We start from the raw sequence: 24462 nt of genomic DNA on the forward strand, positions 1-24462 counted from the left end.
GATCTTTACCGTCAAACTCCACCTATATACATCGAGAGATCCTCTACAAACTCATTTTCCTCCACTCCGATCCCGACATCGATTTATGCATGCATCGAAAAAGAATTTCCATACGCATTTTCATATATCTCCCGAGATGCTTTTGTGCGTCGAAAGACTTCAATTTTCTTGCGTTTTATCATGTATATCTATGTCTATCTCTTGTTATATGTTTGTTATAATCAATTGTAAGATGAGATATATAGACATGTATCTATGTCTATCTGTGATAAAAAAGAATATCTAATGCGTTCTCCGACCGGAGAAGTCATTTTTGGGGGAGAGACTATGCGTTTTTGGGATCTGCGTGCTCCGTGGTTAGAACCACTAAGGGGTCCTAATGGTTTGGACTTGAGTAGACTGAAAAAAGACATCCAACCTTGGCAAGAACGACGTTCCGCGGAATATATGACCCATGCTCCTTTATGTTGTGTAAATTGTTTGTAATTAGTTAAGGGATTTAGATAAGAGGATTTATGGAAATAGTTTGAAAATGAAGAGATTTTATAAGTTAATCCTAATTAAGTTAACATGTGAGATGATGAGGCCACGACAAGATCAATTATAATATTGCAAATTGCCACTTGGCAAATTCTTATTGAATAAGTAGCCCCCACATGTAGGCAAAAGAGGCAGCATATTATGTTCATCAACCCATTAAGAAAGCCAAATTTTCATTGATAACGACTATCAAACAAATTCCAATGGATTTTCTCTCTTCTTTCTTTCTTCTCTTGCTGGCTTTCCTTTTACTTCAACAACTCAGAACCCGCCGGAGAAATCTGCCTCCCAGCCCACCCTCCTTTCCGATTATTGGTCATCTCCATCTCCTACAACGCCCAACCCACCGGAACTTCCAAAACATCGCTGCCAAATACGGACCCATTTTCACTCTCCGATTCGGATCTCACCTTGCTGTCATAGTCTCTTCACTCCAAATAGCCCAAGAATGCTTCACCAAACACGATCTCATATTCGCCAACCGCCCGCGTTTGCTGAGCGGAAAATACCTCGGCTACAGCTGGACCACCATGGCTGCCGCCTCTTACGGCGACCATTGGCGGAACCTCCGCCGCCTCGCCGCCATGGAGATCTTCTCCCCGACGCGCCTCAACGCGTCTCTCGCCTTCCGGAAGGATGAAATCCAGCGATTGTTGGTCAAACTCCATTCGGAATCATTCGCCAAGGTGGAGTTGACACCCATGTTTTCGGAACTGAGTTTCAACATCGTGATGAGGGTCGTGGCCGGAAAGAGGTACTACGGGGAGAAGGTTTCCGATGATGCGGAAGCGAGGAAGTTCAGAGAGCTTATGGATGAGGTTTCGCGTCAGGGAGGAACTTCGCAGTGGGTGGATTTCATGCCGATTATGAAATGGATTGGGTTTGGTGGATATGAGAAGATTTTGGCCAAATCGGCAATATGGGCCGATCGATTTGTCCAGGAATTGGTTGATGAACATCGGAATAAGAAAGTATTGGGAAGAGAAGAACAGAGTTCTCTGCTTCATCGGCTTCTGGAATTACAGCTCTCGCAACCGGAATATTACACCGATCAGATCATCAAAGGGCTTGTTCTGGTTAGTAATCCAACCTCTTCTTGTTTAATCTAATCGGATTTTGCTTTTCAGTGTGGGAGACTGAAATAGAGTTGATCTAACTTGAATATTGTTAAGCAAATGGAGAACGGAAGAGTTTGGTTGATTTCACTTACTTTATGAACTAATCAAAAGTAAAAATGCTCACTTTTAATCTTTCTTCTTTCCTGGACGAACTTCCGAAACTCTGTCTTTTTGTCCTCTTTCCTTCTTCTGTTTCTTCTCCAACGCAACCAACTTTGGTAAAACTGTTATTTTCTTCCCTTTTTTTCATTCTCTTTTCTTCTTCTCCGGTGTGACCAACTTTATCGCAAACCACACACCACAACTACGGGTGTGAGAGAGGAGTGGAGAGTGATCTGTGACTGAGGAAAGGGAGAGAGAGCGAAAGAAAGAATGAGAAAGAGGTAGATGAGCCTTTCATGGGCTGAGTATATTTTGTTAATTTCACCAAAGTCCCTTCCCATCAAGTTTCTCCGCTGCTAAGTTGTTTTGCTCTCAATAATTTCAATAACTATACTTTATTTCTTTCTAATTGGAATATTGCACTTCATTTACTATGAAAAGTTCACACAATTTCATCATAAATTTATTTTAAACAGATTCTATTTTGTATAAAAATGAGTTTTTCTTACCGACGGCCCAAAATGTCGGAAACAAAGTTTCAGAAAGGGAGCGGATTCCGTTTTAGGCCAAATATTGTATTAAATGGACGATTATCTCTATAGCAATCGTTTTAAACTTTTATAAATAAGGATTGAGTCATCAAGAGGAACCCATTTTAATATTAAAAAGAACTAAAATGGACATTTCAAAATTGAGGAACTAGAATGTATAGAAGTTAAAAAGTACAAACGAAAATAAAAAAATTTGAAAAGACAAAATTGAACCAAAGCAAAACACAATGTTTTATCCAAGTCTTACTATTTTGTGCTGCTTTGGTTTTCAAGTATTATATTAAAAAAGACGTTGTTGTGTAGGTTTTGTTGCGTGCGGGAATAGACACGTCATCTGTGACCTTGGACTGGGCAATGACTGAACTACTCAACCATCCGGAGGTATTAGCCAAAGCCAAAGCTGAGATAGACACCAAGATCGGTCAAGATCGTACCGTTGAGGAAACAGATGTCGCCAACCTCAACTACCTTCAAGCCATTATTTCTGAAACCTTTCGTTTGCACCCTCCAGCCCCGATGCTTCTCACACACTATTCCTCTGACGACTGCGTTGTCGCAGGCTACAACATTCCACGTGGGACGATGTTGTTGGTCAATGCTTCAGCAATTCACAGAGACCCGAAGTCGTGGGATGACCCAACTAGTTTTCGACCAGAGAGATTCTTGGGAGCAGGGAATGAGTTACAGACCAACAAACTCATTCCTTTTGGAGTTGGAAGGAGGGCTTGTCCTGGAGAAATTATGGGTTTACGTGTTGTAGGATTGACTTTGGGTCTATTGATTCAATGCTATGAGTGGAAAAAACATGGATATGATAACGTAGACACGACTGAATATGGAGGTATCACCATTCTCAAAGTGAAGCCTGTGGAGACCATGTGTAAACCTCGTCCAGTTATGGCAAAACTTCTATCAAATAGTTTGGACTAAGTCTTACAAGCGTGTGGTTACAGCCTTTGTTATATTTAGAGCTTGAATAAATAATGTGATTTGAATGTTCTCAAGCTTTTATGTATATAATATATAATCAGAACTTAAATATATAAATCTACCTTCAGCAAACAGTAAAAATAAAAAAATAATGTTCTCAAGCTTTTATATATTTATATTTGTGTATTATATGCATACACATTAAAAACTTTAAATATCTCCTTAAAAACTTTTATCTAAAATTATCTATCAAATCAATGTTCTACAATAATTAAAAAATAGCCTAAAATGATTTAAAGAAAAAAACGTGAAATATAAAAACTAAAATAAAATAGCACTAAACCAAAAACCTTTCACAATCAAATTACCTTCCAGAAACCTTTACACAAAGGTAGAAAATATGTCCATTTCAATTTAGATTTCAATATGAAATCCAGTAAGAACTAAACGGCCAATGCTAGTTCAATTCAAACGACAACAATACAGCAAATTTGTGTCTACATATTACAAACTATCCTTGAACATTAAAGCTCGAAATCGAGTTCGTTTTGTATGTCAAGTGTATACAAAATCATCAGCCATATTATATCATTTCTGCATGGTTAGAGAGAGGAACCTTCGCTTCGATTTGGCTTTTGAGATCTGAAGATGGAACTGCGATCATCAAATTTTGGGAGCCAGTCGTTAGTTGCAGGATTGCCTTTGTAGCCACCATGAAGATGAACCCTCCCATTTGCAACATCATTAATAAACTCTTGAGTTTTTTTCTGATTATGGACTCCATTTTCTCCTCCTTCATTTCCTACTTGTATGAACCCACTCCCTGTCTACTCCCTCCAAAATCGTCACCAAAATCAATAATAATAACAAAGAATTAACTCTCATAGTTATTAAGATTTACCTTTTTATAAAATCAAACGTTTTTACAATAAAGTTGATGAAAACTTTTCGATGAAGAACTTAGGACTTGGGACTTCTTGGGAAGACTGAAATGTAAGAGGTTAATCGTAATGTTGACAAAAGAAGGAGACACTAAGTTTCTTTAGAAAATTTACAAAGAATGAACACTTTTGAAAAGAATATTTTGTTTACTCTAACACTCTGTTCACTTTCACTCAAAGTTTAGTAACTCTCTCTCTCTTCATCTCCTTGTTACTTTGCTTGCTTACGTTTTTTGGTTCACAAAGGAGGATCACACCTTCTTTTTATAGAAATGAAATATTTGGAGCCCAAGCTCTAAAGGAATTCATAATTCTATTGAATCCCTTAACCTAAATAAGATCTATTATATTTCACACTTTTTCTTTTAGATATTTATTTACATCTTTCAACATAATTTTAGAAATTTAATCTACCCATTTAATATTTATGTTTAGATTGATAGTCTTTAATTCTTACACTCCTTTCTCACCACTTTTCAATAATCCTCAATACGTTCTATTAGTAAGAATGATTTTTCCAAACATCTCCGAACCTTAATGATAAGATATTGTTCAACGTGGTCATATACATCCCCAGCTTTACTTTTGTTTTCCTCCAAAATAGATAGATTGTCCCACCTAATATATTATGATCATCCTCTTATCTGAGCGACGTGAGATTTTGGTAGTATTCCCTAACCCATTCCAACCTCCCAAACAGGTCTTTGATGGTAATAGGTTTCACAGCTAGCATATCAGATATAATCTAATTTAAACTTAAAACAAATCACCATCCTCAATAAACACCAAAAAAAAAAAAAAAAAAAAAAAAAATGCGGAAGAGAAAGAGAAACCTTATGATGACGTTTTTCAATCGAATCCAACTCCTTGTAATATTCTGTCTCCACATAGTCCTCCTGCACCAAACAATCCCCAACTCCCAAGCGAAAAGCCTGTAAAAATTCTTCAAAAGTTCATGCCCAGATCACGATTCTCGAAGAAAAAACCAAATGTAACGAATGGAGGAATAGTACATGAGATTTCGACTGGAGATTTCTGAGCTTATCAAGCTCCGGAATTGCCTTTTTTGAGGTGAATCCAGATGGGTATTGAGTCAAGGGATCGGATTCGCTCCGGCTCGGTTTCATCGGCCGCTTGGGGGCGATGGAATCAAACTGGGCTCTGATGTGATCAGTGATTCGCATCTGTTCCTCGTTGTCCAACACGACGTCGCTCCGGCTTGGCTTGGTCGCAGTGCACCGCGGCGCCGCCATGGAGTTGGTTCTGGTCTAGTTTGGTTGTTGAATTTGATTGTGTTTGGCGGTGGTTTAAATAATATTATATAGTGGGGACAAAAGCCATGGACGTCCAAAGTTTGAAAGTGAGTGTTTCTGTCTTGGATTTGGATAGGAATGCGAGATTTTGATGGGCTTCCCATAAAACCAATAAAAATAATTGAGACAGAATAGAAGAAACTACGCTTTTTTTTTCTCCAATAATTTCTTAATGAGTTGTATCTATTTGTTGTAGTTTGAAATGTGTTCAGATTTACTTAGGAATGTTATATAATGGATGGTGATATATTATAATATAAATTTTATTATATAAATTTAATTTTAGATAGAGTTCAAAATAACTAATTTAATGAGTTCTTAAATTCATATTATTAAAAAGATAAGTTAAAATTTAATGAGTATATGTCATACATTAAAACTATAGGTTAATTTGAGAAATTTATATATGAATATGACTCAAATTTGGTTTAAATTAAATATAAGATATTTAGGAGAATTAATTAATAGTTTTAGTTTAATTCTATTTATTTAATTTAATTAACTAAATTAAAAACGAGAGATATTCATGTAAATAAATTATTGATTAAATCTAATTTAATTATTTGATTATTTATTTATTTATTGGATAGTTCACATAAATGTAACGAAAACCTAAAATTATTTATGGTCCGTGTAACAGAAAGTAAAAACCCATGAAGTTACCATTGTCTTTTCGTAAATTCCAAATTTGTCCTTGAATATTGTAGATGATTCGTCAGTTCTTTTTTTCTTCTTCTTTATGATTTATTCATCTTCTTTGCGATTTCTTCATCTTCTCGTCCAAATTTTCTTTCTTCTATTTTTAAACAATTTATTTTTCGATTTAAATCTTCTATTTCATCTTCATCATTTTCGACAAGATTCATTAAAGCTATTTCATAATTGTTTCAATATTCTTCTTCATCTTATCATATTTGAGAATATCAAGATCGTTTACCTATCTTTTTAAATTATCAACACAATCGTTTACCATGGTCAAAATGATCGTTTAAATTTAATTTAGGGTTGTTTAATAAGAAATTTTAGACCAATCACAACTTGCCACGTCATTTACCAAATTAATGATGAAAAACATATATAATTGAATTTGAGAATAATTAAAAGTTGACATGTGTCCCAAATTGAAATTGAAGACATAAATTGGTCAATTATGATGATGTTACGTGTTTTTATCATGATCATTGGATCAAGTTAATTAAGTATTATTTATTTGGGTTAAAATTCAATTGAGCCAAAAAAACTAAGCTTAATTTAACTTAAATAATAAATATGATTCAAATCCACGTAGTTGAGCCCATGAGTCTTGTTTATGCATGAACTAACAAAGCTTAATCCCATAAAGCTCATCAGAGAACTCTATAAAGAGAGGAGTTCTCTTCATATGCGGGGACATAATAAATATTTACTACAAAAGGTCAGAGAATTCTTCCAAAAACCACAATACTCCTTAACTCTTAAAGTCAACCACCCTTGAAATTGAAATATTTTTTAACATCACATGTTCCGCTTCCTGAAATTAAGCGTAAACATTCATCAGAAAGAGAATCAAAGGATTAAATACTAGATAACGAATTGCATCGTATCATAATCCATATCAACCCAAGTTCAACTCCACGAATTAAATTTCTCTTCAAATCGCGTATAAACAAAGATTTTTTTGTTAATCAAGAGCAATTAGAGTAAAATTTTTATCTGAGTTTTTATTGTGCATGTCTAATTTTCTATCACATCAAACTCACAATAAGCTTTTTTTTATGTACTAGAAAATTGAAATATAATGACACCAAATATGTGTTACCAACAGTTGCCATGACACATATTTTGTGTCTTTGAAACCCTTGTAAAGATAGGACATTTAATTACACATCACTAAAGCGTCGTATATTACTTAAACAACATTTGATTTGATGTCAATAATCAATTTCTCTTGCTATTTACCATCTGTCACTATTAAGTGGTAATTAGATAATTCTACATTTTTTCTGGTGAAAAAAAATCCAATTTCAAGTTGTCATGCTTTCGTTTCGGGATAATCGGGCTGCCCTCTAGCCTTTCTATTCCACCGTTTCTTGTAATCACTTTTTATTATTAATGAAGTGGGGCTAATGCTGATGCTTTGAAATGTCCTCCATGTGGAGATATCCTTGCATCAGCTATCCCAAACTATCCTTATAAAAGACAAAAAAGTTGTGGTCAGATGTGTTTAATGTAATAAATCCAACTGCGGCAACAATGAGGATGGGTTGTGTGATGGTGGCTGATGGAAAGAGTGACAGTAGTAAGGGAAAGAAAGGAAACAAAAAAGACTCGCGAATTTGATGAAGATCTAAAATTAGCGGTGGAAGAACGAACGATCGGCAAATTCATTGATCTTGGCCGGTGGATGGGGCGGCTTCCATGCCAAAAGGTGGGGAAATGGGATGGTGAGGCCTATTTTGGGAGATGGTGAACTTTTAACTTGGGGTTTATTTTACTTACTCTATTTTGATTTAATGAAAAGATAAATTAATGATAATTAATAGGTAAACAATGACGTTTAAAAATTTTAGTTGTTTAGTGACAGTTAAAAAATGTCAAGAAAAAGCATGAATCCCAAAGTTCCATATTTTCATGCAAAAAAAGTACGCCTTTTTTTTTTATTAATGACACATATTCCCCCGAAACCTGTTTCCATTATTGAAGTTCCAAATTGTAGTAGTGATGGTCCACCTTCAGCACTAGTTGACGTTTACCAACATTCTTATGGTAAACCTCTCACTAACTCCTCACAAGGTAGGATAGTATCGACAATACTTCGACATTTGACAAAGGCAAACTGATTTAGACTAATCAAATAATTAAGGATCGGAACTTGCACATAAAACCAATTCACAATAATCTTCCTAATGCACTTATACAAAACATTACAACAAGAAATTGGCCTCAAGTCTCCAAGGATCTATAGGCCACTACATTTAGAAACCATTGTGATTAATATATATCACATTTATACTTAGGGGAAAGGGAAAAAAAAGTACAAAAACATTCAAGACCACATCACAAAATTCCTGCCCAACACGGCATTTCAAGCAGATATTCATAGAAACTCAAAAAGTAACCATCAGGACTAGTAATCTTCCTACTCTCCATCGAAAATATAATAGACACCCAAACCTCATAATTAGTAATGGGCTGACACAAAACCTTACTATACCCCTTAGGCTAAGTGAAGTCTACAATATCTAATATCCCTATAATAATCCAATATAAAATAAAGTTGGAATTAATATAATCTCTCTTTTAAAAAAAAACAATCAACTGATATGATATGTAGTTAAATTTAAAGTTTGGAATTGAGTAATCTCTCCATTTAAATAATTTTAATGAGGTGGCATACACTTTGATAATATTCGATCGTTTAATTAATTTATGATTGAACATTCGTACTAATTATCATTTGTTATCCTCCATCAATTTTGTCACGTTGTTTGTTAAGTATAATAGAGTGTGTGCATTCGAGAATTAGACCCTCATAATTAATCGTTAGGTCATATAGAATATCAAAATCGAGTGTTATGATTGCTTGACATCAAATTTGTCATTTATTAATCAGAAAGGATATAATTATGGAAAAAACTTCAAAAGTATAAGGAACTTAATACTGAGGATTTTAAAAGAAATGTTATAGATTGGAATAAGAAAGTTGGTATAATCATTGAGCGATCGTTAATTATTCAAAGTTTTGAAAAACGCAAAGACTTGATTTTTCCCATTCTTTAAAATTGAAGACATGCTTTCCAATAACTTCATTGAACTTGACCTGTGCATTGGTCACTTGTGGGTCAACCTATAAAAGCTACAACCAACATTGCATACCTTGAAGATAAGAGTGGAAAGAGAAAATACCTCAAAAGTTTTGTTTGGTAGTACAGTGATATTCAATAAAATAAGCCCTCACCTTTAACTTTCAAAAAAGATTGAACTTTGATATGATATACATTTTCACAAAGCCCACTTATAGAATGGAACCCCCTAAATTTCAATTATTAACTTATGGTGGAAGTGAGTTAAACTAAGTAGAAAAACCCATAAACAATTACTAAAGAGGTAAATAAGATCTGTTTATGGACTTACAACTTGGTTCAATTTCTTATGATTATTTTGCTTTCAATCTAACATTTAAAAAAAAAAAACTATAGTAAATTTAACACTCTCCTAACACATACAAATTTGTAAAATACCCAAAAGAAAAAAGTACACATAAATATTAATTGAAGGACGTGATACATTGAAAAGATTAGAACACATAAGACCTTTTGGTTTAATGCTATGTTAAATTATATTGCTTATAAATTCAAAACCTCAAGTAGATGAGTTTGGTTAAACGCTTGTAAGACTTAGTCCAAACTTAGTCCAAACCTAAATATAACAAAGGCTGTAACCACACGCTTGTAAGACTTAGTCCAAACTATTTGATAGAAGTTTTGCCATAACTGGACGAGGTTTACACATAACCCAATATAACCATTAAAAATTAAAATAATAACTAAAATGGAAAACACATACCTAAAAGCTTTATTACCCTATACCTCCCCCTAAAAAATAAAATAAAATAAAAGGAAATTAAGGGAAAAACTTTAATCATTCCCATGCTTTTTTATCCTTCCCTATTGCGTATTCTTTTGAAAAGCAAACTAAGCCAAAATTTTCTTCTCTAATCAATAATGGCAATAATGCTCTTCCTCTCCCACCTCCTTCCTCTCCTACTTCTTCAATTCTCTTCCTCTTTAGCTTACTCTCCTCCAAATAAGTATTTTCTCAACTGTGGATCGGAATCCGACACAGAACTCATAAACAAGAGACGGTTTGTTGGTGATGCCAAACCCAATGATTGGTCAATCTACCCCGGGAAAAGCAAAATAGTTCAGAACACCACCATCCCAAAATCCATAAATGAAATATACCAAACAGCAAGAGTTTACAATAAGGCAACATGGTATGTGTTTCACAACATCACTCCAAATGGAACGTATGTGGTTCGTCTCCATTTCTTCCCAACTTTACCTCAAATTATGTCTCAAGCTCGGTTTAATGTCTCAGTCAGTTGTGGGTTTGTATTGCTATCAAATTTCTCAGTTGAAAACGATTTGAAGGCAGCAGTTGTTAAGGAGTTCGCTTTCGCAGTTAACGACGGGCCATTTGGCATCGGATTCTCCCCTATGGAATCGTCTCTGGCTTTTGTTAATGCCATTGAACTCTTTCTTGCCCCTGGGGACTTCAAACCAGATTCAGTTTTCCCTATTTCTCCAGAAGTAAGAAGAATGAACACTATGTATACGTTGACTTTCGATGCATGGAATGCTGTATACAGGTGCTAAATCTCACTTCATCTCTAATTATTTTATGGTAATTTTTCAATCTCTGTTTAATTTTCCAATACCCATCTAATTTTGATATTAAATCTAAAGTACAAATTATATAGAAAAGGTTACTTTTTAAGACATTGCTGAATAAAGTATGTACATCTTCAAAGTTTTCCTCAACTTAAATATATATAATTTTTTACTTTGTCCTATTTAGTAGACGAAACCTCAATTATTATTTTAGTTAATTAAGATGTTAAAAGCTTTCTTATTTTTATAGATGGGATTAAGCTTTCAAAAAAATTATAGAGATTTTTTCAAATATAGTACAATGAACCAAAATATTTGAATAGAATCTAAAATTTTGTAATATTTTGACAGTCATTTATAATAATTAAAAAAATATATGTATATTTATTTTACTTTATTTCAAAATTTTGAAGCACTTACAATTCAATAGTCAATATATAACTGTCTCTCGTAGTAACCATTGATACTTTTGTTTACCTCTAGGATGGAAATGTTATTTTGACAAACTACTAGAGCATGGTATTAAATCACTTTTAAATCTTAAAAGTTAAGTTGTACTGACCTTGTGAAGGACAGGGTGTGGATGGGTAGAGGGATGATCACTCCAGAGAATGACACATTATGGAGAACTTGGCTCCCAGATTCTGAATTCATGCCTCTTCAATCCTCTGCCAGAACTGTCACCTACAATCAAAGATTAAATTACGATATACAAGAAACAATTTACGTAGCCCCAGTCTTCGTTTACAATAATGCAAAGGTATTGGATATGAACACCAGCACTAGCTCAGGAGATTCAACTCTAACTTGGATTTTTAATGTGAAGAAGAAATCCAAGTATTTTCTTCGCTTACTCTGGTGCGACATCATTACCCCACATTCAACACCTTTCTATTTTAATATATTCTTTGATATCAATCAAACTGACCTCCGACCCACCGATGTTACCCAAAACAATGTGTTCGCATTGCCATTTTGGTACGAGTTTCTCATCGTTACTGACCATTCGGGATTCTTCAATCTGAGTATAAGTCTCGATAAAAAAGATCCACTTTCATGGGGATTCTTGAATGGAATTGAGATTATGGAGTTAATTGAGAAATCATTTGTGGGTGTTGTTGATTTAAGCATGGGAGAGGAGAAACAGAGTCCAAAGATGATTATTGTTGGGGTTTGTGTTGGTGGGGTTGTGATTGTTGGTTTGATAATTGGATTGGCTGTGTTTTGTTTTGTAAGAAATAGGAAGTTAGGAAAGCATCGTCCTATTCTTCTTCCTCAAAATGATCCGTCCTCGGAGAAGATTGTGTCGATTGCGGATATTGCTCCTAATTTGAACCTTGAACTCAAGATACCCTTTGGGGTAATAAATGATGCAACTAATGGATTTGAAGATAAGAAAATGATTGGTATTGGAGGATTTGGAAAGGTTTATGTTGGGAGAATTGGAGAGAAGGATGTGGCTGTGAAGCGAAGTCAACCTGGACATGGACAGGGTATCAAGGAGTTTCACACAGAGGTTATTATATTTTCTCAAATACGACATCGTTTTCTCGTTTCGTTATATGGGTATGTTCTACCATTACTCAACTTAACTTTAAATTTTCTTTCAAGTTTGTTATGTGTTTTGATTACTATGCCACTTTGTTAGTCATTTGATTAACGTTTTGATTTATGGATTTAATTTTCTTTTGTGTTCTACGTATTTTCATCAGGTATTGCGATGAAAACCAAGAGATGATCTTGGTTTATGAATACATGGAGGGAGGAACTTTAAAAGATTATTTATACGGTTCAAAGGCTAAAGATAATGTTCCATTGACATGGCAAAAAAGGCTTGAAATTTGCATCGATGCAGCGAAAGGTCTTGATTATCTACACACTGGCTCCACCGCCACCATCATCATACACCGAGACATTAAAACCACAAACATCCTACTCGACAAAGAGTTGAACGCAAAGGTTGCCGATTTTGGGATATCCAAAACTGGAGTTCCCGACGCCAAAGAATTAGACACTACCATTAGAGGCACTTATGGATATTTGGATCCAGAATACTTCAACACTGGTCAGTTGACAGAAAAATCTGACGTTTACTCCTTTGGCGTCGTGCTTTTCGAAGTTCTCTCGGCCAGAGCACCAATCGTTAAGACCGCTCCAAGTGAAGAGACAAACTTAGCTGACTGGGCAGTTCTGTGCAAAAGCAGAGGAGAGATTGAAAAAGTAATCGATCCTTTTCTTATCGGAACAATCGAAGCGAACTCGTTGAGAAAGTTCGTGGAAGTTGCAGAGAAGTGTGTGGATGAAGTTGGGGCGAATAGGCCTTCCATGCATGACGTGGTCTATGATTTGGAATTGGCTTTTCAGTTTCAGTTCACGCCTGTAGGGGAGGGGAAGGCGTATGAAGGGATGAGCACCACCATCGTCGAAGCTCCATGGGAGATTGATTCAGGGATTCTTGATCGAATTCCTTCCAAGGGAATCGATGATTCAGTCATGCTAGATGAGGATAGCACCACTATGAATGCTAGAGAATTGGCCGCTGAGTTCAAGATTGATTGTGCCAGATGAATTGCTGTCATGCCAAAGTTTAGATTATTGGCTTCTTTTAGATTCTGCTTTTAGTCATCAACTATGTACTTTATTATCTCTGTTAAAGTGTATTGTATGCAGCTTACACATTTGGAGGGTCGTTTGATGGCAAATTTGAAATCTTCATGTTTGTATATATTAAGCATCTACGGTTAATTTAGGGGTTGAGATAGTCTGAATTTAAACGTGTATGTGTTTGGAACTTTGAGTTTAATTATAAGTTATATGTTTGGAGTGCAAGTTTAAGAAAAGTGATATTAGTGTAAATTTAAAGATGTTAGGTTGGTCTGGTGATCTTCTATATAAACTACCACCGTTTTTGGAAACTCTTTACAACAGTGTTTGGCTTATTCAATGTTTTCAATTTGTTTGGCTTTGTTGTTGAAATCTCAGTGACTACTAATACAATAATATTCTATATATAATTATTTCAAAATCATACTGCAAATCTTAACTCATTTTTCAAATCTTCTCAAAATTTAACTATTCCAAATCTCCGCCATGCACACTACAAACTTTCACACTATTTATAGTAAGTAGGAAAATAAATAAAAAAGCATCAATATTAATATTAATACATGTAAAGTCTTCAAGAAGACATCAACAATTTGTCAATGTGTATTTGGTTCATTAATGCATCTAACCACATTTTAGAAAAATTGCATCACACAACAAAAAAAAAAACCTTAAAATATAGCTGCTCATATAATTTTTTTTTTTTGCCTATTGTAAATATGACAAATATAACAAGTAATTAAATATGTTGGAAGCTTATGAAAAAGCTATCCACTATTAAATTTGCTATTTTTATAATCTATAAAATGTAGTAACTATTACTCTTAAATTTGCTATTTTTATAATTTATAAGATGGAGTAACTATTTAGGTGGGTAAGTATAAATGTAATTCATATACCCACTTATGTCCAAATTAATTTTAAGACAATGCAGATAGGATAAGAGTTTTTGAACCTCTCCAAGCTAATTTTTAATCTCTCTTCACAAGTCAAGTTATATTCATGTTGAAAATAGATTTGCTATTTGGAGAGTATATATAAAAGATAGTTTGCAGAAAATAATAACTAAACAATCATTTGATGGAAGTACGAAACTATGTTTTTGTGAGAACCAACGTTTTACTCTTTTGGTAGAAATAGAATAGAATAACAGTAATATAAAAAGTTGTTGGAGATGGCATGAGTTAGCTTTATATTTTTTCTAACGTAGAGGTGTATTCATTATATTTGTATCAAACAAAGTCTTAGCATCTGGTTTTGAAAACAGTAGATTTAATTTTTCTATCGAATATTTTCTTTATTTGAAATTATGCGGCTGAATTATATTTTTCCACACGTTTCCCTTCTTTGAAGAGTGACTGATCTTTTCTAATGGGTGTTGTTTTTCTTTAGGTATTAAAATGGTTAAAGTAATTTATGAACCTTGTTTAGGGTTTCCAAATGTGGCTATTGAGCAAGTTGATTGTGTTCCTCATGAAAGCCGCATATTTGTTCAACGAGAAAGAGTTTCTTCCTGTACGATGGTTATTCTGTTCTACATTTTCTTCCTTGCTTGATTGCTCACTGTGTATTCCTTTGTGTAAGTTTCTTCATTTAATTGCAACACATTGAAGATAAACACAATTTTGGACCCCTAGGTCCCTAAACCATTATGTTGTTGAGAAGGAGAGATTTTCTCAGTAGATCACTCAGCCATAGAGAAGGAGTTTTCTATCATATGGGAAGCCTAAGAATCATTCATGGCGAGAGAGTTCTCTATCTTACTGTCAAAAATTATTTTAGTGAAATCACTAATATTACCATTCTAGCCTAAGCATATAGAAGGTGAGAGGATCTGAAGCATACATACACACACTCGAGAGGGAGTCTCACATTTAAGGAGAGCCTAGGCGATGATCATTGAATTAAACTCTACATATAAGTCATCGATAAGAGTATTGCAGATACATAGTACCCCCAAAATGTAGTATATCGTTGAACAAGGTTACCGACTTTTGTGTCTCCTTTTTTTTTACTCAATATTGTGTTTCAATTGTATGTGCTTCTCGTTTGACATCCGCAACTGTGTGACAAGTCACTCTAACGCTTTTTCAAAAGTAATAATTAAAATTAAATAAATGTATAAATGATTAATTGATGTATAAGGTTGTATTCAAATATAGTTATATGAGTCAACTTATTTACAAATATAGCAAAATATAATTTTATCTATAATTAGTATCTACTTTAGTGTCTACCACTAATAAACAGTGACACTTGACTGTATTTAAAAATATTTGTAATCATATATGTAAAGTGTTGTTAAACACCAGTATTGTAGAGTGGATGTTTGTGTGTGAGCCATTGGCAAAAGTTTAGTTATAAAACAAAACCATACAACTAAGCAGGAAGAAAACCAGCTGGGAGAGAGATTATAATATGCAATGTTTTGGGTTATTCAAATTCAATCTCCCATTTCTTTCTATAATTCTTTTCTTTAGTTAATCTCAAGAATTGGAAAGGGGTGAAGGGTGACTTTTTTAGAACTGCATGGCTTGATTGGTTTGGTTGAAAATTTCCCCCCAGAAACAAAAAAAATGAATAGGAGAAACTCTAAGTTGAATTATGAGGGTTTTGTTAGAATTTTTCAAGTTGAGGATTGACTTCATTGAATAACGCTTAGTGTCAAGGTGCATATATACTGTTGACATGGCCCTGTTTTAACTTTAGGTAGGGTAATCAGGTAAAGAAATATCTTTTTAGGCATTTTACTAAAGTTGGAAAACGAAAGCAAAGGAAAAGGAAAAGTTAATTAAAGGTTATATTGGTAGCAACTTTTAGGATAGCAATGTCCAATTAAGGTATTCCTGTGAAGTTAGTGTTTAGTTAGAAAGGGACAGAGACAAGTGGAGCAGCACTACTTGATTCATAAAAAGAAGAGAAGTATAAAGAACTTGGTGGAAAGGAGGCCATGAATGGACTAGATTAGAGATGAATAAAAGGGGGAGAAAGGTGAGACTGAAAGATGAAGACTGTGGGTTGTTAAAGAAAATTAGTGTCACAGTTCTCTCTTAAATGAAAAATTAATTGTATTGTTCACTTTTGGTACTTTCAATTTCTCCATAAACGTGCTTAGTTACAAAAAGTAGATGAAATTTATAATATATTAAATAGTGCTACAAACTTTGAAAATAATTATTGGGGCACTGACAAAAAAAAAAAGTTTAAAACAATTTATAATAATTTAGCTGATAGTAAACCCATTTATTATTTGTACAAATTACACAAACAAACAAAGTTCAAACTCATAAATAAGTCATAAATATTGGAGGTAAAATGTCATAAATGTCATTGTTACTAATATATATCTAGTACACACTTGATATTTCTTGATACATTTAATATATTTGATATACTTCTTGATGTCTTTGAACCAACTTGATACACTTGATCCAATCGATACTATTTGATGCACCTAAAACACTTTAATATATCTAATACTCCTTATTACACTTAGTTCTTCTTGTTACACTTTAGATTCCTTGGACCTTGATACAATTGATTAGTTTGATAGATTTGAATTCTTCATTCATAAATTTGATACACTTGATGCACTGTTGATAAACTTATCTTTCTTTTACTAGAATACTCAACGAAATTGATATACACTTGATACACATGGAACTTTTTATACCCAATTTACTGCAAATTGTAACCCCCAGAAATTAAAGTAATTTTAAAATTTAATTATTTTAGTTTAATTTATTTATATTAGAATTTTTTAGGGTGTTATTTTAAATTATTGGTGAGATTTGTTTAATTTTGTGGAAATTATGATTAATTAAATAATTAGTGGAAGAATATTTAATTAATTGTATTATTGTAAATTTTGGTAAGATTTAAGATTTCAGCTAATTATATATATGCGTGTGTATAATTGGTTTGATTATGGAAGATTAATAATAATTATGTTATTGGAAATATTATAAGTGTTTGTTAAGAGATGATTTGATAGAATTTTAAATGAGGAGAGAGGAGGAGTTATTTATTATTTTGGAAAAGGAAAAGGAAAAAGAAGTATTTAAGTGAAAAGGAAATAATAATAATTATGATTATTAATAATATTATTATTTTATTTTAAAAACACCTAAAAGTGCATGCACCATCTTCAACCTTTCTTCTTCCTAAAAAATCCCTAGTACTGCCACCCCTCTTCACCGTTCGGTTGGTGCTGATTTTCGTCTCATCAACGACCGTCGTTGCTCAGTCCTGGCTCGAATGAAGTTGTTTGTCTCGTTCAAAGCCCAACCAAGTCGCGCGATATTTGTCAAAGCCATGGCGGAACGCATGCCAACAACTACTACAACAAAAAAATATCTATTACGACAGCTGTGTACATCCCAAAATTAAAAGAAGGAAAAAAAGACTGTCACAAAAGCTAAAAATTTCTGTTTTTGGCGAAAAAAATATAAACTTTTTGTATTTCACTCACCGCGACAGTTATTTAGTGTCATACAAGATATAAAAAACAATTTATTTAATTTATTAAAATAAAATTCATTTTAAATCAAAAAGTTTATTAAAACCAAAATTTTCCCTAATTCTAAAAACATTAAATAATTTATTTATTAAAATAAAACTTATAAAATATCTCCAAACTCTTTCTCCACCTCCTCTTCTCTTCTTCTTCTTCTTTTTTTGTGGAAGACCCACGTGTCATTCCTCCTTCTCGATTTTTTTCTCCCTTCTGCTAACCATCTCTCTCCCTTTCTCACGCACGTCGGAAACGACACGACTTTTCGTCGACGACATGTCTGAAATCTCCCTCTTTGTCTCCTTCAATCGACGCCACCACCCAACACCCCTTGTGCGCTGAACTCGCCGGTGAATCTCAGTCGTCGCGCGCGGTAGCTATTTGGAGATCAAGCCTATCGTTGTCTATCTCTATTCTTCGTTCATATTAAACTTCTAGAGTAAGATTTTTGTGTTTCGGGATTGTTTTGTTAGGCGATTTTGAATACTCGTTATTTTTAGACTTGAGTTTAACATTATCCATTACTTTTCGACTCCAGTTTTAGAAGCATTTAAGTCCATATCCAGCCTTTCGGAAAGTCGTACTTGGGCATTTTGGCACAACTTGGGTGAGATTCTAAACTTTATTAAGTAGGTCTTGAGTACCTATTGTGTTTCAACTTGAATTAATCAGTACCCATAAAGTTTGGATGCTAAATTGGAGTTCTTGCAAGGCCTTAGCTACTAATTAGCTGAGAAAGAGTAAAATTAAGGCTACCTTTATAAGTGAATTAGTAAGAAATTTTGTGATTTTAGTAAGTTTTGTTATTACCCGATTAGTTTCGATATGAAATTTCCATTACCATGTTGTTGATTGGAAGAATTTAGACTCTAGAGAACTATGGAGTATTGTTCACCGCACTTAAGATCGTTAGTACAAGTGTGAGTAGGCTCTTAATTAGTGTTAACTCATTAGTTGTTGATGGGTTTGTTAAGTGTTAACTCATTACCTGGTATTTGAATTTCAGTTCTTTTTTTGCCCCAATTTAACTAGTTGATTGAGTAGAGTGTCTCATAGATTGAATTATTATGTCAATATCCATTTTTGTTTAAATGTTTATAGACATATTAAAGTTAAAATTTAGTTGTTGACATACTTTTGATGATCAAGTGAAATAGTTTCTTAATTTTTCTGTTCTATGTGAAGGGTGTATGAAAAAAGATGGGGACAGTTAGATATATTACATCTGGGCTTTTCTAGAGAAGTATTATAACCTCTTTTCGAGCTTTTATGAAAATATGTAACATTGAAAAGGTATCTCATGGGTATTTTTTCAATCTTATTTTGTTGTGATCAATTGAGATACATAATATGCACTATAAATTTGTTAAAGTGTTGGACTTATCTGTTTTTTTAATAGGGTTGAAAGAATGTCAAGGTACGTTTTGTTAAAGCATATTTTTATTTTGATAAATTTGAAGTTGTCAAGTATGTGTATAATAATGATAATGTTAATATGAGTAAATTTATGGCTCTGTATGACTGTGTGCATATTTAAGCTAATGATATTATGTATGGAAGACAACTTGCACTAAAAGGCTTAGTAAATAGTCACAAGGCACCTTTTGAATTCAGTAGATAGAAGAAACTATTGTTGAGATAAAATACAAGGAATAAAGAAAAGTTGTATGTACTCAGAATTCAAACTTATTGGTCATCATCTGATTATCATGCTATAAATGTTTTGGATAGGCGAGAAGAGCTATGAGTATCATGCACTAGAGTGACGAAGTTGAATATAAAAGAGAAAGACGTGCAATTTTTCGCAAGGCATAATCATGATAAATTAATTTTCTTCCTTACATTGTGCCATTTTGCTTTGACATTATAGTATACTTCTAACTTTATGTCTCTCCAGCATATTTGAGATGTTTTGCAAAAAATAGTTATGCTTGAAGTTGGACAATATTATATCATAGTGTAGAAATGTTTAGAGATAAGTTATTCTTAGTTTGTGTTTTGCATCTGGATTTTTTACTAAAACTTTGGCTTATGTGACTTGTGTTTCAAAAGTCTAAGATAAACTGTATAGTATGTACTGTTAAATTATTGCACAATCTGAATGCTTGAATTTATGAGTTAAGGTGAATTCAACACTACTATAAAACTCTCCCTCATTTGTGAAAATGAAAACTTGTAAAATACTAAACTAATACAATCAAATTCATCATGTGCAAAATTGTTTCATCAGTTTTGCATGATCATAGAAAGCTTATCTTCTGAAGCATGTTAATATGATTCTTGTACCAAGATTTTCAATATCTTTTAACTCATGTAGTATTTTTTTTATGTGAGATCTTAAAACCCATATATCCAAATGCAATGGGTCTTAAACCCTTTTCTTCCCTTTCTCTAATCTTATTTTTTCAGATTTAGCCTCTTTGTTTACTTGTAAAGTAACATATTTATCTTTAGTCTTTAAAATGTGTGGATGAATTTTTGCCATGTTTTCGAGTGGATTACTTTGGTGAGGAGACATGTTGATCAAGTTGTAGTGAATGATGAAACGATATTCCCTCTCTTTAAGAAATTTTGTAAGATGCAAAATAAAGGTTTCAAGTAGTTTGATTTAAGCTTTGGTTTGGTAGCTATTTTGTTTTTAAATTTTTAAAAGTTAACCTAACGATTGACATCTTTCTAAAGTTCAAAAGTTGAACTCTTAGTTCAAAACTGTCTAGTACTCCATGGTATGCATCTTTTTTCATTCCTTTATTTATTTATTTGGAGTTTTAGGTGTATATTTTTGTATCTGATGAATTATTTGGGTTTATAGTCAAGAGGGTGTGTTTAGATTTTATTGTTTGAACTTGTTGAGTGAAGAAATTGATTGTTTGGTATGCATGATCCTTGTTTTAGTAAAAAAAGGTATTTTCAGGGATGCTTTTGGATGGTGAAGTTTATTTTTTTTGGGAACCGTTGTTCTTTAATTGAGTTGTTTAATTGAATTTAGTTCTTTGAGGAAACTTTAAGACGCTTTTTGTCCATGTGTTTTAAGTATTTTTTTTTGGTTAACTTGTAGTCTTTTACATTTTCCCCACTTCTTGATTTATTGTTCTTGATGGTTTATTCACTTGTTTTCACAAAGTTTGCTCAATTGGAGTTGCAATGAAGATCAAGATTCAATCGGAGCCATTTTTTGGTTTTTAGACTACTTTAATTTTAATTTTAGTTGTCTTTCTCAGCATGGTTGTCATTTCCATAACTGACTCTAACTTGTTACTTCCCTGCACATAGAAATAGGTTCAGAATCTTATTTATGTAAGATATTTATTAAGATAAACCTTTAGCCATGGAGAACAAAAGTATAGAACTCTTAGTACTAGAAATTTTCTTGCTTATGTAAAATTTGAAGTCTACATTCTCTTGATACTAATCAGTGGGCTCTAGTGGCAGGGCCCTTCGGATTCTGAAAAGTTTTGAAGCATGGAAAGAATGTCACGACCCAACCCAAAAGTGAGTGAGGTTCTAACACTTTCTACAGATTGAAGTGTGTTTTTTCTGTATAGTCCATAACTTTCTAGCTAATAAAATGTACATCTATTTGCATTACCCTTTTTTGTTGTTGTCCGTTCAAAAGTTTGGGCACGCTAGTTATTATCCTATAATTTCTATTGTTTTCTTTTTTTCAATCTTAAATCAATGGGAGTATTAACTTATGACATATAGGCTAAAGACATGTTTTGTGTGTGCCATTTTCAATATTTTTTATTGTGTTGGGAGGGGGTTGGAATGAAGAGTTGGGATGTTCTTTAGTCATACTCTAAAATGAGTTAGGATGTTCTTTAGTCATACCCTTTTTTGTTTTCTTACTAGGTTTGGAAGAATCTACTGGAGCAGTGAAGCCATCTTGGAGCAATTGATTGATATAACGCTTTTTGTATGGTTGATAGCAAACTCTTGGTTCCAATGTACTAATTTTAGACTTCTTCGTAGCTAAAGATGACAATGTTTATTATTTTTCTCTGTAAACTACCTTTCAGCAAAAAATGATTATTAGTCAATGTGTGATATTAGTCAATGGGTGTACGAATATTACAAAGTGCATAATTACGTATATATATTAAAGTGTTGACTTTTTGTTTTCATAGGTGAGTGATGTATTAGAACATTATTGTTATTGAAATTATTAGTGTAATAGCAGAGCGATAAGGAAAACAGGAATTGAGGAATATAAAACAGGAAAAAATGTTTTAGTATACGAATTCGTAATGTTTTTTTTTTTTTTTTGTCGTCAATATCGGAACAATGACAATTTTATTTTATAAAAACTGTCACGATTGGACTATTCTTGACAGAGAAAATAATGTCATAGTATACTAATTTGTGACATTGTTTCATAATTGTGGTCAATATCGAAACAATGACAATTCAATTTTATAAAAACTGTCATGATTGTCCTATCCTTGACAGAGAAAAAATATCATAATATTTGAATTCGTGACATTTTTCTTTTTCAAAAACGGTCACGATTGACATATCCGTGATAGAAAGAAAAGGGTCATAATATACGAATTTGTGACATTTTAGTAACTATCGTCAATATACAAATGATGACAGTTATTTGTTGTCATAAAATTAAAGATGACAGTTATATATTATCATAAAAGATTACATTTATTTTGCGTCATAAAAACACTTATTGTGACAGTTTTTATAGAAAGACTTTCCACAACAGGCAATACTATGACTGTAAATAACTGTCACGGATTTTATTTGCAACTGAAAATAACTTTCGTCGTAGACCATTTTTGTTGTAGAGAACCTTACTGCTCTGAGCCTTGTTCATATCTTTGTTCCAATCAAGTCGTCGTTCATCGATCTTCTTTCGTTGACCAAGCCTTTCGTCCCTGACTAATGTCGCAAGCCGCGAACTCCCTAGACCTGATTACAACAATAAACTGTGCAAAAATACTTATCCATAATTAATACAATAAATTGTGCAAAAAAATTTAAAAAATGGAAATCATATATTAACCAATTAATACATATAACAAAAGTAAATCTCAACACTGATATACAAAGCAAAACCAAAATAAAATCAACGTAAAAAATAAAATAAAATAATTTGAAATCAGATTCTAGCTCTAAACTCAAGAAGTAGAAAGCAATGAGATATGAAGTTAAATTTCTCGTATCCACGACAATACTTTTTGAAAAAGATACAAGAAGGGTTAGTAGGATTTCAAATACATCATATTTACAACAATTATACATCAGATTTCAAATACAATAGAAACGAAAAGAATTCGTGGATGTCTAATTGCAATACATTCACTTGGAAACAAAAAGAATAAATAAATAAAAGAAGCAAAACAAGGATTAAAACCTAAAAATATGTTCAAATTGTTGAAACTACAAAAAATCAAGCTCCTAAAACCACAAGGATGAGATTAAAATCAATAATAATGAAGGACAAAAAATAAGAATCATAAATCAAAAACTTCATGAGTTTTGGAAGATTTCCAACTATTCACAAATGAATATGTCCTCACCAAACCTTGAAAACCAATTGAAACCTACTAAATGATGAAGAACGAATTACGGAAAACGTAAGAGAAAACATAATTAGGACTTTAAAAAATTGGGAGAAGATATACCTTCAACTGTAGTTTGGGAGTACTAACAAATTTAAGATGAAAAATATTTTAAAGAGTGATAGTCTGTCATATTTGCAAAATTCTAAAAGTGTGTATCAGTTTTGTTATGTTTTATGCCCATCATTTTTTAATTTGTTTTACTTCTTATATTTTTTGAAATCTAATAGCCCACAAATGCGTTCCCTCTAAAAGTATAGATTAATTTTCTAATTTTTATACTTTATAAAAACTAAATACGAGAAAATAACTCGAACTAAATCACATCAATCAATTTATAAGTATATATATATATATATAAAGAAAACAACTTCGAAAATGATTGATAAACATGTTATTCATTTAAAACTAAAATTAATTAATTTTAAAAATAAAAATTATTGTAAATGACAATTACTAAAACTATTAAAAAATATAACAAAAAAATTAGATTATATCAATAATAGATACTAATAAATTTCAATAGACTTTTAACTGTGTGTCTATCAGTCTTTATCACTAATAGAACCTGAATATTGACAAGGACTCAAACTTTACAAAATGTTTTATTTTCCTACTTTTGTTAATCTCTTTAAAAATGTTAATTTAATCACTCTTGGAGTAACTATACAGTTTACAATAATATTACAAAAATATATATATTTAGTAGTTGAAACTTTCCTTATACCCTTTTAAATTTACATTATTTACGCGGATAAATAGATATTAATTTTACCATATATAATAGGAATATTTTAAAATATAAAAAATAAATCAAAATATTTACCAAATATAATAAACATTAAAACCTATTATCGATAGACTAGACTTCTTATAGTACGAAAGTTTACTATTAAGCTTTGCTT

General features: G+C 32.5%; 3 protein-coding genes and 1 long non-coding RNA gene across 5 annotated transcripts; 3 read left to right on the top strand and 1 right to left on the bottom strand.

Annotated features, from left to right (window-relative positions):
* The first annotated feature begins 710 nt into the window (after nt 1-710).
* LOC101210967 (cytochrome P450 81Q32) lies at nt 711-3373 on the top strand. The gene is made up of 2 exons (XM_004151820.3): nt 711-1616; nt 2615-3373. Exons 1-2 carry the CDS (start codon nt 744-746, stop codon nt 3239-3241), a joined length of 1500 nt encoding a protein of 499 aa, XP_004151868.1. The 5' UTR covers nt 711-743; the 3' UTR covers nt 3242-3373.
* A 206-nt stretch (nt 3374-3579) lies between these two features.
* Nucleotides 3580-5573, bottom strand: LOC101210723. 2 transcript variants are annotated; one of them, XM_011651730.2, is made up of 3 exons: nt 5196-5573; nt 5016-5114; nt 3580-4075 (listed from the first exon to the last, which is right to left on the bottom strand). In XM_011651730.2, the coding sequence occupies exons 1-3, from the start codon at nt 5433-5435 to the stop codon at nt 4037-4039; spliced, it is 378 nt and encodes a 125-aa protein (XP_011650032.1). In that variant the 5' UTR covers nt 5436-5573; the 3' UTR covers nt 3580-4036. The 2 variants fall into 2 exon arrangements, with proteins under 2 accessions (XP_011650032.1, XP_004151867.1); XM_004151819.3 differs by having other exon boundaries at nt 3580-4068; nt 5196-5569.
* A 4561-nt stretch (nt 5574-10134) lies between these two features.
* LOC101204171 (probable receptor-like protein kinase At2g23200) lies at nt 10135-13782 on the top strand. The gene is made up of 3 exons (XM_004151871.3): nt 10135-10845; nt 11444-12433; nt 12580-13782. Exons 1-3 carry the CDS (start codon nt 10199-10201, stop codon nt 13433-13435), a joined length of 2493 nt encoding a protein of 830 aa, XP_004151919.1. The 5' UTR covers nt 10135-10198; the 3' UTR covers nt 13436-13782.
* Nucleotides 13783-18119: 4337 nt separating this feature from the next.
* Nucleotides 18120-22108, top strand: LOC105434695. The gene is made up of 4 exons (XR_968808.2): nt 18120-18423; nt 18523-18591; nt 21411-21476; nt 21837-22108. It is a non-coding gene; the product is annotated as an uncharacterized LOC105434695 (long non-coding RNA).
* Nucleotides 22109-24462: the final 2354 nt, after the last annotated feature.

This window comes from Cucumis sativus, chromosome 2, assembly GCF_000004075.3.
Source record: "Cucumis sativus cultivar 9930 chromosome 2, Cucumber_9930_V3, whole genome shotgun sequence".
Classification (NCBI taxonomy): Eukaryota; Viridiplantae; Streptophyta; class Magnoliopsida; order Cucurbitales; family Cucurbitaceae; genus Cucumis; species Cucumis sativus.